This window comes from Talpa europaea (genome assembly GCF_964194135.1).
Source record: "Talpa europaea genome assembly, chromosome: 1".
NCBI classification, from domain to species: domain Eukaryota; kingdom Metazoa; phylum Chordata; class Mammalia; order Eulipotyphla; family Talpidae; genus Talpa; species Talpa europaea.
The window spans coordinates 110160757-110175621 of NC_140073.1; the positions used below are offsets into that span (position 1 = coordinate 110160757).

Below are 14865 nucleotides of genomic sequence, written 5' to 3' on the forward strand. Positions count from 1 at the left end.
CTTAGAGCAAATGAAATGTCAAATAAAAATCATCAAGTTTCAATGTGGAAGGAAATTTTCTGAATATTTATATATTCAGGTATAAAAGTCCCATTTCTTTTTCTGAAACAAACAAACAAACAAGAAACCCCTTCCATTTAATATAATAATTCTTATTTGAAACAGTTTACTATATTGACTCCACAAAACCATAGTCTTATCATGGGTCAATGTATAGTTCATAAAAGCCAAATTTGGAAAGTCTGTAGGCAGATGGAAGTTCTGGTTTTGACACAACATTCTGAATGCTTTAGATCACATTGACTCTGAATCCTTAAGTCTAGGCAACTCTGTGGAGGGAGATGTTTTCCTTATTCCCACTTCAGAGTTGGGGAAACTGAGGTGTAGAGATGCACTGAGTTGTTTAAGGTCTTCTGACCAATGTGAAGCAGAGCCAGTATTTACAACATGGACTTGTGTTCTTCCATGTGCTAGCCCCTCTAATATGTGGTTGCTACATCGAGAACTGCTGGTGTATTTCAGGCACAGAAAGAGAATAAACGAATGTTTCCAATAGCTAGTTTCTATGTTGCCTAAAAGCAGCAAATATGATTTCTCTGCTGTAGGTGATGCTGAGGTCAATATAATAGTGAACCTGATATAAAAAAAATGATTGAAGCAGGTCCTTGGAAAAGAAGACTGTATTAGGCATAACATGGGTGCCTCAGACTTTGGGTGATCAATATTTTTGTGTGTTCGTAGCTTTCATTGCCTATCTCTTTAAACATTTCCATTTGTAAAAGTGTCTTCTGTGCTCTCATGATAGTGTTTTTTGGTATTCCTTTTTGTTTTGTTTTCTTTCTTTTTTTTTAAATGATCGCTTTTTTAAAAAGATTTATTTATTTGTTTGTTTGTTTGTTTGTTTGTTTATACAAGCACTGGGTACAGTCAGAAGCACGGGAGGGTGAGAGAATTCACAGGAGCCAGAGCGGGGAGCAGAGCAGGCAGAAGGACCGAAGTACACTGCTGAGGGGAGCAGCGGGCGTCAGGAGAGGTCTGCGCGTCATGCCCGACCCTCCTCTGGTGGAGGGGGAGCAGCCGGGGATCGAACCGGCGCTGCAGAGGCTGCGGGCACCTTTGCTGCACAGCGCTCAATCGCTGCGCCACCGGGGAGGCCCTCCTTTTTGTTTTCTAATCAACCTCTCTGGGAACATAACTGATTTGTAGATCCCTTCTGCAATCTCTCTCTCTCTCCTCCACATACATGTGTATGCATGCATGTACATACACCCAAACGCACACAGCTGCACTGGCAGCTCCTGTGGCCAGCACACTTCTATCATTAAGTCATTTCTCTCCCTCTGATCCCGAAGAAGTATCTTCTTTTCTCAGATTTTTTTTTTTCTTCACTTAAACAATGTACCTCTCTCTCCAGGTCTTTATGTCATGATTTCCCGTCTCTTGGGAATAGTATGTGTCATAATTAGATTTCTTGAGTCTTTCATGCCTTTGGTCCCAGAGATTGCCATTGTCCTCAGGATCCTAAAGGATCTCTAAATCTCAGTTTTTCTGACACTTTTCTCTTATGTCTGCCCAATTCTGTTTACCACGGAAATGACAACTGATTCACAAGACTTGATTGTTAATCAGTCAGGAAGAACTGACAGTCTTCCAAGAGATTATTGTTAAGAGTCTTTGTGTTTGATTCAACTTCAAGTATGTCTGGCATCCTAGGCAGGAGATAGGTGGAAAGTAGAAGTGTGGTTTTTCATCAGCGTAGGGCACTTGCTATACTCCAGAACAAGTCTCTAATTCTTGTTTTCTTTATCCCTTCTTCCTTTATCCCTTCTTCCTTTATCCCTACACTAGCTGCATTCAATTTTAGTAGTACTACATATTTAGTTGCTATATTTAAATTTAAGTTTATTAAAATTCCAATTTGAGCACAGTTGGTATTTGGGATCAAGGAGATAATTCTGACCATGCAACAATCATCTACTAAACATATCTTGGGGGAAGAAGCAATGAACAGTGCACAGAGTTACTCTTAGAAGCAAAGTGTGATATTTAATATTGTTAATAGCTGGTGTGACATGGGCACATCCAATCAGAAGAAGCCCTTGCAGTGCCAGGGCTTAAATCTTAAGTTGTTAGATTGTGGGGAAGTTAGTGGGTACTAGGAAAGTGGCTGGGAGGGTGGTAGTCGAACTTGGGGAGCTCAGGGCCATTCAGTTCAAACAGTTCAGAAATATTTCAGTGATATTACAGACACATCAGTGGCTCCTGCTGAGCACCAGCTTGCAGGGAGGTCCACTGTGGTTCACACTTCCAGCTATAATAGTTTGGACCCATCTCTCGGAATAGTATGTGTCTAACCTGAGGAAGAAAGGCAAGCATATATGAAAAATCATATTTCCTTGTTCACTAGATTATAGTCTGCAATAGTTTCTCAACTTTATCAAGCTTACTAAGCATTAGTATAAACAGTATGATCTCCAACTTCTTTGTCTACTGAATTTGAACCTGAGGCACCCCATTTTCGACAGTATTTGACTGGAGTTACTGATTGGCAGTGAAGTGAGACATACCCCTGCTAGGTTGAGAAACTCACTCTGGCAGCCTCTACTACCTATGGACCCTTGATAAAGCTTGTTCAGGCAGCTTTTCTCTGTGGCACAGACTGCTCCCTTGAGATGAACGGGCACACTACCCCTACCCTGCATCCCCGTGTGCACACACACAGCTCCAGTTCTCCCACAGGACTGCAGTTTCTTTTTCCAGCGCAGGGATGTCAGATTGAATGCTGGCTCACCAGGGCTCTCCATGCATGCCAGCATTTCTAAACTTTGGGGCTATGGGGGCCCTGCGGCAGGCCTGAAGACCATGAATCCCTTTAGAGAGCAAGGTTTTTATTTATTTTTTTAAAGATTTATTTATTTATGCATACAAGAGCTGGGGTACAGGCCAGAGATGCAGGGGGGTGAGAGGATTCACCAGAGACAGAGAGGGGAACAGAACAGGCAGACTGACTGAAATACACTGCTGAGGGGAGCAGGGGGCAAGACAGGAGAGGTCTGCTGCGCCATGTGGTTTGCTCCCTGGCCGGCCAGGGATCGAACTCGTGCCGCAGAGGCTGCGGATTACCTCATAGTGTGGTGCTTAACCCCTTGCGCCACAAGGGAAGCCCATAGAGAGCAAGGTTATTAAATGCATAAAATAAAATACATGGGATTACAAAAGAAAGCAATTATATGGAAATATTATGTTAATACAATGTTTAAAAATTGCACAATAGCAATATATATTGCTTTTAATTGACATTGTTTTAATTGACATGTTACATAACAAGAGCTAGCTGAGGTTCTAGCTAATAACTACTGTAATATGTGATATTTGCTACAACTGTGATGTGATGTAAAAAATCTGTGGGTTCTACTGGAGACTAAGACATGGATTCTTATCCTGCTGCCACTGTTGTGTGCTTCCTACATTCATAATGGAATGTAGTTAGTGAAAATTAAAAAGTTAAAAAAATTTGTTATTCAAATTCACAGTGACCCTGAATATTCTTTCCCCTGGTTAAGAACTCCTACAGACTAAAGTTGCCCCAGGGGCCAACATCTCTTGAGCAACCCCACCCCCACCACCCACATGTCCTGGAGACAGGAGTCACACAGAACTCAAAGCTCTCTCTTGGAGGGCAAGTTTTCCCAACCCTAGCCCTGGGGATTTGGAGGCTGGAAAGAAGGGCTCCTGAGCTCTTGGGTGCTAATTTATTATTTTTGTTGTTGTTCTTTACGTTGCCATCTATAAGGGCAATCATTTTTTTAAATTTTATATATTTTTTACATCATTTTTCATTTTTGCACATGTATGCATTTTCATCTTGGTTGTAGTCCCCATACAATTCCCACCCCCCTTATTTTGACTCTAATCCCCCCCCACCCCCCCCCGAGTGTGTCTCTGGTTTATAGGTTTATAGTTGCTTGTTGATTCTGATTTTTACTTTATTATAATTAGTCTTTTTCCTGGTCTCTTATTTAGGTTTTCTAAATTCCTGCTATGAGTGAGACCATCCGGTATTTTTCTTTTTCTTTCTGGCTTATTTCGCTGAGCATGATCCCTTCCAGCTCCATCCATGTTGCTGCAAATTGCATGAGTTTATCTTTTTTGATTGCTGAGTAATATTCCATTGTGTATATGTATCACATCTTCTTGATCCAGTCATCTATTTTTGGGCATTTGGGTTGTTTCCATAGCTTAGCTATTGTAAATAGTGCTGCCATAAACTAGGGGTGCAGGTGCTCTTTTGAATTAATGTCCTCTGGGTAAATACCTAGGAGTGGAATTGCTGGCTCATTTGGAATCTTTATCTTTAGTAGACTGAGGAACCTCCACACAGCTCTCCATAGTGGTTGGACCAGTTTGCACTCCCACCAGTTGTGCAGGAGAGTTCCTTTTTCTCTGCATCCTCGCCAACATTTGTTGCTAGTTTTTTTTAATATGTACCATTCTCACTGGTGTAAGATGCATTTCCCTGATTACAAGTGATGCTAAACATTTTTTCATATGCCTGTTGGCCATTTGCATTTCCTCTTCGGAGAAGTTTCTTTTTAGCTCTCCTGCCCATTTTCTGACTGGATTATTTACTTTGTTTTTGTTGAGTCTCATCAGCTCTTTGTAGATTTTTGTGATCAGTCCTTTATCATTAGTGTTGTGTGCAAAAATTTTCTCCCAGTCGGTGGTGTGTCTCTTTGTTTTGGTTACTGTCTCTTTTGCTGTACAGAAGCTCTTTAATTTCATGTAGTTTGGGTGCTACTTTAAATACCCCACCCTTTCATGCTGATGGGGCTGCTTCTCAGCATCTGAACACCTGGAAAACAGCTTTTAAGTTGCTTATAGGACTCTGATTTCTCCCACAAGCTCTCCTTTTCACCTGGACACAGATCCCTGGGTGCTCTGGGGCAAGACTACAAAAAAAAAAAAAAACCAAACCCCCAAACCTCCAACCCCCCCCCATAATATTGTTAGGAGGATTAAATGAGATACAGCTGCAAACTGTACATCATTCTGCACTATCAGTTTTGCTTGTGCAATTATTATTTTCGATGGCTAGGTCTTTGAGGGCTGAGAACAATCCAGGCAGCTCTAGCGCCCAAGTGGCTGGCACGCGACAAGCGCTCCACAAACACTTGTGGAATGAATGAATGAAGTCTGCATTTGCACGTGGGCCTCGATCTGCGAGAACCTGCCCCTTCAGGTGATCCCGGCCGAGGCACCACCGGCACCTTCTTTCCTAACAGGTAGTAAACACCTTTCCGATTCTGAGCCGCGCGGCAACCACAGCTCCAGCGCTTCTTTCTCGGAGGCTTCCCGGGCTGGGCCGCTTAGCCCAGAGTTAGTTTCCGCGTCGATCCGGGCGCGGCATTCCGGCCAGGTAAGAAGAGGGGCCCCCAGGCGGGACCGCGCCGGGACGCCCCGCAGCCGGGCGGGTCGGGAAGGTGCCGGCCGCCAGCGGAGCGGAGCGGCGGCCGCGCGAGGAGGGGCCTGCGGGGTGGGGAGGGGAGGGGCGGGGCGCCGTCCTCGTCACTTGATAAAACGCCTGCGAGTCTCCAGAGAACAACGGGCTCATTCAGCGGTCGGGAGCTGCCGGCGCGGGGGAGCAGCCGGGCGCGGAGCGCGACTCGTCCGGGGGTGGGGCCGGGCGCAGCGGCGAGCGGAGACGGAGCTGGCTGCGGCGCTACAAGCGGAGCCCAGCCTCGAACCCGGCCGCGGCGCAGGGCGGCCTCCGCACTCCCGCTCGCCTCCCGGTGCGCCCGCCCATGGCGGCCGCGGGGCAGCTGTGGCTGCTCTACCTGTCGGCGGGGCTCCTGCCCCGGCTCGGCGCCGCCTTCAACTTGGACACCCGCGAGGAGAACGTGATCCGGAAAACTGGGGACCGCGGGAGCCTCTTCGGCTTCTCGCTGGCCATGCACTGGCAGCTGCAGCCCGAGGACAAGCGGCTGTGAGTTCCCCGACTCTGCCCACCCCCACCGGGGCGCCGGCCCGCGCGCGAGGAGGGGCGAGGGCGCGCTGCCTTCCCGCCCGCCGGCCCTGCCCCGCGGCAGCCCCGCCCGGGACCCAGCGGGCCCGGCGCCCCGCGCGCGCGGCCCCCGCCCCCATCCGTCGGGGCTGGAGGGGAACCCCAGGGCCGACCCCTGCGCACTCGCGGCGCGGGTGCCAGGCGGGGCTGCCCCGGGCCTCGGGAGAGTTTACTTTTTTTTTTTAACCAAGTGCTTCCCGGCGGTCCCTCCCTGCGGGCGCGTTGGCTGGGAACCCGGCAGGTGGCACGCTTTGCCGAGCTGCACGCGTGTTTGGGGCGGGGGTGACGTGGATGTCGGGTCGCTCTTCAGGAAGACCCAGGCCTTTTCCAAACTTTAGGAACACTCGCGCGCCCCCGAGAAGTTGGAAAGCTACTTTTCATCTTATCTTGTGTGGTTGCAAGGGGATACTTTCACAGCCTTTTTTTCTAACCCCCCCCCCTTTTTTTTTTAAAAGATGGAACTAACCAAGCACCTGTTCACAAGACTAGATCAGCTGAGAAAACAAGTCTCTCTGAGTGGTGGGGCCGGCCTGGCGGCTCCAGGCACCCTGCATAGGACAGGCCCAGCCTGGGGGTTAAAGCAAAATGTCCGATCCGGACTGGGGCTTTGCAAACAGAGTTTGAAAGTGACAACCCCCCACTATAGCGGTGCATGTCCCCAGAGAAAGCGGAGACTGACAGGCGCTGTTAGTTGCTCCTTTTCTTTCTTGGACAGTATTTGGTCCCCACACGATGAAGCTCTTTAGGCTGGAGAAGGCATTTGGGAACTTAGTCGCGTTTATTGCTGTGGGGTTGCTTTCTTGATGTGTACAACTGAAAAATAAACTCACAAAAGGTCCCCCTTCCCCCAGGCCTTTAGTAGAACTGAGATCCTTCCAGGACCAACAGACCGGAGAAAGCAAAGTGCAGCAAAGCACAGTAAAGAGAGGACTTTGTGTTTATGAGACGTGAATGGGAATTCAGAGCCAGAGGGAAACGCTCAGTTTCAGTAATTAAAGAATTTTGTAGTTGGTGAATCTTGTCGGCCCCTGAATCTTGAGGTCATAATTTTCTGATAACACCTGCTAGTAAAGCAAAGAAATTGGTTATGGATGGGGAAGGCCCCTGGCAGGGTGGTCTGCAGGCCTGGGCAGCTGTTTATACTCGGTTTTTTCGCAATAGAAATAATTATTAAGCTGTAACTATGAAGTGACAAGTGGTTTCTGTTAACTCAGTTAATGGAAGACATTTAGTGTTTCTGAATACTTAGTGTTTAGATGTGCACCCATATGGAGAAATTGAACTTGTTGTAGTAGAAATGACTGGGGCCAGCAGCGAAGTACATTCTTCTTGGCCTACTGTCTGTACCAGACATCTGACGCTGATGGCTTCTTTGAAATACTTGTTGAAACAGACATTTGAAGGGGAGGTATTGGGGCAAGAAAATACCCTTAAGATGCTGTTAGCCAGAAATCCCTGTTGCCACTATGGCTAGTAGCATGCTTGCTAGAATTTGTTATGCTGGTAGACTCGTCTTGTAGTGGAGCTACTGCTAACCCTCCTGAGGGTGAGAATAAACCTGTGATTGGGTCCAGTGCTTTCTAGAAATGTTTTTAGAGACAGAGAGGGGTAGCTGAACAGAGAGACCCTCAGATGGGGGAAAAGCTCTGCTTTAAGGGACTGTATCTTTCCATAGAGTTCAGAGTGCGACAGGAACCACCTTGGGGCTGTGGTTTGGTCAAATTTGGCCCCCTGCTTTCTTTGGGTCAAGTCTTACGGAGCTGCAGTGCACCTCCCTGGAGACCCAGCATACATAGGCCATATCAAATCAGTTGTGACCTTTGTCAGTAAAAAGAATGTGGGTGCAAATGACAGCCAGGGAACATGAGATCCTACAACTTCTCGTCCAGTGTCCTAAACTCCTCACTCTATGGAAAAACTCAGGGGGGAGTATTTCAGGGAACTGATGAGAGAGACCTGAGCTAAAATTCCTCTTTGGCCATCTCGCAGCTGTTAATTTACTTTGAACCTTAGTTTTCTTCATGTGTAAAATGAAGCTATTATTGCCTTATAGGGTTTTGAGGATTACAAAATAACATGCAAAGTGTCAGATTCCTGCCTGGCGTCGGTACATGCTGACGGAATGGTAGTTGTGAATGGTGATTAATTTAGAATTCCTATTATGCACCAGCTACTGTACAGGTGTTAAACATTTGTGATTCTTAGACTGTGAAAGAATAAAGTCAAAGGTTATTGTTGTTTGGGTAATTGATATTTTAAACTTGTCACATTTATGAAATCTTTTCAAAGCAATTTAACTGTACTCAATCTCAATTAGACTTACAACAAAAATAAATTTACTGAGCATGGGGCTTTATTGAGGCAGAAATTAAATATCAAAGGTGTGGAATTGTCAGGTAAATCCAGTATTATAGAAACTGCCATTGAATATTGTAGATTAACTTTTCTACAATGCTTTTTAAATATCTTATAACATCTTAAGGGCTAGTTAAGATTTTATAACAATAATAATGGTCTGAGGGCCTTAGAACATTTTGATGTTCCTAAAACTTTGGGGACTATAAAACGGAAGTAGAGACCATGAAAGTACACTCAGGATTTTAAGCTGTGTGTTAAAGTTTCAGACTCCAAAAGATTATTAGTTGGCTGACTTAGTTAGAGGTCAGGGTCTGGGCTCCACACGATTCTTTGATTTCTCTTAGGTAGTTAAGATTGAGTCATTCCCCCTCCCAGGTAGAAAGTATGGAATGACTTCTGTGGGTCTGTGCATCCTGTGAGTCATCCCTCAGCTCTTCCTGGAAGAATGGGTCTGTGTATGAAGACAGGACAGAACCAGGAAGGACGAGATCTGGGAGGTACTTGTAGAGTTATTCTGGATTTCTCCCAGGTCCCATGTTCTTTTTGGAAATTGTCTTTTCATCACCACTTTCCAGGGGCTCTCTAGCCCCGCCAACACTTCTGTTTTGACTCTGATGTTTCTTAGACCTGTGATATTCTCACTTTTAAAAATCATGTTTATGAACTAAAGATCTAGTCTGACTGACTCCCTTTATGGATGAAGGAACTGAAGTCAAGAGTTGGGAAATGTTTCAAGTCTGACAACTGCTTCAGCAGAATCTGGATTTGAGTTTAGTATGTCTGACTTGTGCTCTTGCCAGCACTGAAAGGAAAAGTCACAAATGTCCTTCAGACCTGGAGAAATTGGCCAGTAACTGAGTTTTGGATATATACTGTATTATGTGGATTGATTGAATTGCTTCCCATGAGGGCCAGAGCCATCTATTTAAATAATGTGTGCCTAGTCTCTCTACCTATTGAGCCTTATTCCTGCTGACCTTGGATCAGCTCAGGGTCTTCTTTACCTGACATTCTGACACACCCTCTCACTCACTCATACTCTGTCACTTACATGCTGTCACTGTCTCTCACACTCGAGTTCTGAAAAAGCTCAGGGGTGACTGTAACTGGTCAGGGTCAGAGCTGTGTCCAGGATGTGTACTAAGCACTTGCTTCCTTGCATTCATTCAGAGTGCCATGTGACCCAGGGCCATCATCTGGGGACTGTGCTGGGTCACCTTGAATTGCAAGAGTGGAGAAGGAGCCAAAGTGGGTAGGGAGATCTTAGGACTCTGCAAGAAGCAGAAATAAACAAGTTTTAACACAGGGTGTTGTGAGACCATCCAAGTAATGAATGACTTAAGGTTGGGGCAAAGGGCCAGAGTGTTCATGTGGTAGGAATAATTTGGTGGGGATGTCAGATTAAATGTTCCCATAGTAAGAGTCTCCAGTATTGTAAAGAAGCTGCTGCTCTGTGTTCCTAGTTGTATAATACTCAATATTGGTATGCTAAAATACAGGTTTAATTTAAGGTTTCGTAACCAAATAGTACTGGAGTTTATAACACATGATTCTTCTAGGGCCTTGGCTCAACATTATTACTGTGGACAGAATGACCAGTGAATTATTTGCACTTTTAGGAGGGAGAATGGAAGACATAATGGAAAACATCGTGATATGCTTAGATCAAAGGGTCACTTTTACTTGAATGCTGTCAGCCCATCTTGAGAAAGAACATAATCGTATCTCAAGGACCAGTTTCAATTTCTCCAGGAACATCTTTGAGCCAACCTCAATCTACACTACAGCAATTTCTTCCTTTGAATGTCTGAAGCACTTAGTGTTTTGTGCCTGACAGTTCTGATGGTTTCTGTTTAACTGTTATCTACCATTAGAGAATGATCAGATTTCTCCCAGTTGGATTGTAGGGTATGTGAGGGTAGGGGTCTTGTGTTCACTTCTTTGCCTGATAGCACCTGGCATATCCCTTGCAAATACAATGGAGTCATATCATACACTCAATTTAGTTTGTGAAATCAGCTCCTCCAGCTCAGGGTAGAGGGGGAGAAATCCCTTTACTTAACCCTTTGCCCTTTCTTGTTCAAAGAGCCTTGGTGTCTGCTGCCCCCAGGGAAAGGGAAGTTGTGATCATAATGCAGAAACACACTAGACATTAATTCTTGGTTTTTGAGCTTCCAATGACCCAGATCCCAGCTAAGAGAGTTTCATGAGTGATTTTGAATTATACTTGACTTCTGCCTTAAAGGCGTGCTTTAGAACTTAACCCCAGATACACAGGCTGACTTGTACTGCATTGGATACTCAGGATTTGTGGGTTGTTATAATGAGACTAGTTAGAGAAGTATGGCTGTAGAATAGAGATCCTGACAAGGGTTTGGGGATCAAGTGGAGTGAGGATTGGAGGGCACTTGTGAATTTATGGCTTAAGATTTAGTTACTCAAGAGTAGTGAGGGAATCTCTATGTAACTCTAGGCTGAATGATGGGGACACTGCTGACCCCCTCCAGTGGAGATCCTGAGAGCTTGAGAATGATGATCCGGGTAGTCCAGTCTGAACTGGAGTTTCCAAGGCCTTTTGGGAGGGGAGAGTAAAACCCTGCAAAAGGGACACTGGGGACAGGGCCAGCCCCCACTGTTTATGTTCACTTTCTCTTTGGGTACAATTGTGGAATCAAATAACTTTTTTATCTGGAAGGAATCACAGGGGTTCTTAAACCTCATCAAGGGAACTTGGGGAGTCTCTTTATAAAAAATACAACTAGATTCAGCCCAGATCTGTTACATCAGTTTGGTGTAATTCAAGAATCAATTGGTGCGATTCAAGAATCTGTTCTTAAAAGTTTTCTAGGTTTGAACTAGATGAGGTTTCCTTTCTCAGGGACAGGATAATACAGTGTATCAAAGTAGACTCCTGAGTCAAGAGTCCAGCTAGAGTCTAGAGCTAACTGGGATCCAGTCCTGCGCTGCCATTTACTGGCCGTGGCATTGTGTGAGATACAGTTGTGCACCCAATTCCAATGTGTGGGGAATGTGTTCCCTACACAGCAACAAGCATTTTTTTGGATACCAGCTGACATTCTACAATTTTACTCAGTTCTGACACTAAGATAGGGTCAGATCCCACAGATTAACGGTCACTCTCACAAGACTGTCCCCCATCACCTCTTTTCAGATTTCAGTTGCAAGTCCAGATTGTCACCTGGGCTTCTGACCAGCAGCTGTCAACAGAAGGATTCGATTGCCACCTTCTTGGGTTCGATTAATTTGCTGAACCGCTCACAGAACTTTACATTTTACTTACCAGATTACTGGTGATAATTAAAAGGATATAATTTAGGAACAGCCAGATGGAAGAGATGCACAGGGCAAGGTATAGGGAAAGGGCACCGAACTTCCATGCCTGCTTCATCACGCTATTCTCACATCTCCACCCGCTCACCAACCCAGAAGCTCTCCAGGCTCCTTCCTTTGGCGTTTTTATAGAGGCCTCATTACATAGGCCCTTGATGGTTATGTCAAGGGCCACTGGTGAACTCAACCTCCAGCTCTTCTGCCTTCTCTGGAGCTCCCAGGGGACACTGCCAGTCCTGGTCCTCTCATCAAGGGTTCTTTTGTTCACTAGCCCCTATCCTTAGCCATCTCATTCACATAGCAAGACATTTTTATTGCTCTCATCACTTAGGAAGTTTCACGGGTTTTAGGAGCTCTGCCAGGAACAGCTGATATAAAACCAAATACATATTATCAAAAGTCATAATATCTAACTTCTCCAGGCTTTTCCCTCCTCAACCCTAGAGTGAGGATAATGATACCTTAGACTAGGCTAGTCCTGGCTCAAAGCAAACGTTTCGTGTTTGTTAAATGTGGAAACCAAGGCTGTAGGAGGTGAAGTGGCCACAGCATGAGGGAAGAATTAGTTCTGAATCCACATCTGCTGTGCTTCCTAACCTGGGGTGTCTGTGCTTCCTAACCTGGGGTGTATGTGCTCTCCTTTTGGGCTTAGTTTGATAATGTTTTAAGTGTACTTCTTTCCTTCTGTCTGTCCTGCAGTAAAGTACATGTCAGGAGAAACATGCCTTGTAGCCTCTTGGTAGTTGCCTAGGATAGATAAATACTAGGGGTTTCAGTGTGTAGAGGAGAGAAATGGGCAACACAAGAGAAAGGTGTGAGCACATTGAGATTCTGGACAGGCAGAGTTTGTGGGTGGGATGCCAGAGGAGGGTGGATGGTTATTCTCAAGGAATATCTTCTGTCTGGTTTCCAGGCCTCCCCTGACCTCTGACTCTGAAAGTATCCCCTGCCTGGGAGGTGGGTAATTTGCACTCCACCCAGGGCAGGGTTGATGATGTATTTTTCTTAGTCTTTTGACATAAATGTATGGTAAGAAGGAACTTGTGCAAGCTGGTTCTGATTGTCAATGATGAAACTGCCTAAGGTTGAAAGATGCATGAATGAAGTGTGGAAATAGTGTTTCAGCAGATTTTTGTTTATTTCTTAAACTGGCATTTAGAATAGCAAACAGTGATCTTGTGAGACTAAATTAAGAGGCTAATTGTTAATTAACCCTCAACTGGAACAGGTAGATTGGCTCTTCACCAGTGTCAGTCCCTGTTAGCCTAATAACAGGGTAGAATGATCACCATCTAATCTGCTGTCTGGCTCTTCTGTTTAAATAAACAAGACAACTCAATTCCAAGTCACGTTACCTGTTCCACAGTTGGCGTGTTTGCCGAACAGAATCTTTTGCAGGCCACAGAACATTGGGCAGACCCTCCCTACATCACATACCGAATTAATCCTGGCCTCCCAGCACTGCACTATGAAGCAATCCTCAGCCTCTGCAGCACGAGTTTGATCCCTGGCCAGCCAGAGAGAAACCCACGTGGCGAAGCAGACCTCTCCTGTCTCGCCCGCTGCTCCCCTCAGCAGTGTATTTCAGTCAGTCTGCCTGTTCTGTTCCCTGCTTTGTGTCTGGTGAATCCTCTCACTGCGCCCCCTGCATCTCTGGCCTGTACCCTAGCTCTTGTAAGCATAAATAAATAAATCTTGAAAAAATGTAAAACCAATTAAATGGTAAAGAAGACTGCTCTGAACTATGGGGGCTGGGGAAAGTGCAACTGAAGCAAGTGTAGGAGGCAAAAGCCAAGTGACGTGGAGCCATGCATGTCTGCTCACATAAGTATTGCCAACCAGTTAGATACGTTTTGCATGGCGTACAGTCCAAAGATTCCTTTTTGAGAGGAAGTCATTTTGGATATAGTATCAGAAAAACCTTTTAGAGAAATATGCTCTCTGAGCCTGGGAATACAGAAATAAAAACAAAACCATGGAGTAATTTGAAAGAAGAACATGGTTAGTGATATGAAGAATAAACAAGGCCTAGGGAGGTGCTGTTTACCCAAGGTCTGTTTGCTTCATTCCGAGCTATTAATGTCACTGTAGCTTCTTCATTTTGAAAAGACATTCATTTGTACTGGACCCATTTTAGTTGTGTATCATATAGACGACAGTAAACATTTCAAACCCGGAGGGTTGGCTTTCACTGAACTGTAAGCCTCCTGAGTCAAATGACCCCTTTGTCCTTGCAGAATCAGTCGTCCTGTTCAGGATGCGCTGCCATTGATTCTGTGGTCCTGATAAAGCAGCATGATGTCAAGATGAGAGGATCCTCACCAAAGTAATCACAGCCTTGGGGGTGAAATGGCTGTTCCCTGATGTGCACGGGTGGCCCATTGAGCAGCACTGAGAACTTGAAGTTCTAGTCTCCTTCCTCCTTGCTGAGGAGAGTAAGGAATCCTTTCTGGGTCCCTTTCCCACTGATAACAGCTTGTCAGATGATGACCTGACCCCTGGCGGTAAGTTCTGACTGTCCTTGAGAGCCAAGATATTTGAACTAGTGAGAACAAAACATTTAGAGAACGAAGCACAGGGCTCTGGAGACATTGGAGATGGGTAGAAAAAGATGTTGAAATTCCTGTGGGGAACGTGAGGTGTTGAAACGCATTGAGTGGGCTTAAATAATCCAGCTTTGCTGAGGTACAAATAAACACGAGTCTTCAAACAAAAGATTAAAAGAGACTCAGATGTGACCAGGTAAACATACAGAGACATAATTCTAGGAAAATGGTATTTGCTGCTGAGGCCTCATGACTTCGTGTGAGACGAGACTCGAGCCAATTTAGGAAAATACTCAGGAAAAAAATGGAGTGGGTTTTCGGATCTGGGAGATGAGGAAGCCTCACCTGAACCTGCAAGAGCAAAAGGAGGTGGGTTGGGATACTGTTGGCCTTCTGGAGGACTTGGGGAAAGCTGAAGGAGGGGCCCACTGAATTAGGAGACTTCACATTCAAGGGTGGACTGGGAGGGGCGGCAACTGCAGTAGAGTTTTACTGCCCAGAACATGGTAAAACCATCAGATGAACCAGTTGAGAAAGAAAAGTACTTTC

At 45.4% G+C, this 14865-nt stretch overlaps 1 protein-coding gene across 5 annotated transcripts in view; it reads left to right on the top strand.

Annotated features, from left to right (window-relative positions):
* Positions 1-5801: 5801 nt before the first annotated feature.
* ITGA6 (integrin subunit alpha 6) overlaps positions 5802-14865 on the top strand; it is a gene marked incomplete at both ends in the record, with an annotated part of 74182 nt that continues 65118 nt past the window's right edge. For all 5 annotated transcript variants that reach the window (XM_084236595.1, XM_084236596.1, XM_084236597.1 and 2 more), the window contains one exon: positions 5802-5983. In XM_084236595.1, coding sequence (XP_084092721.1) covers positions 5802-5983 — 182 coding nt within the window. The remainder of the gene's footprint in view (positions 5984-14865) is intronic.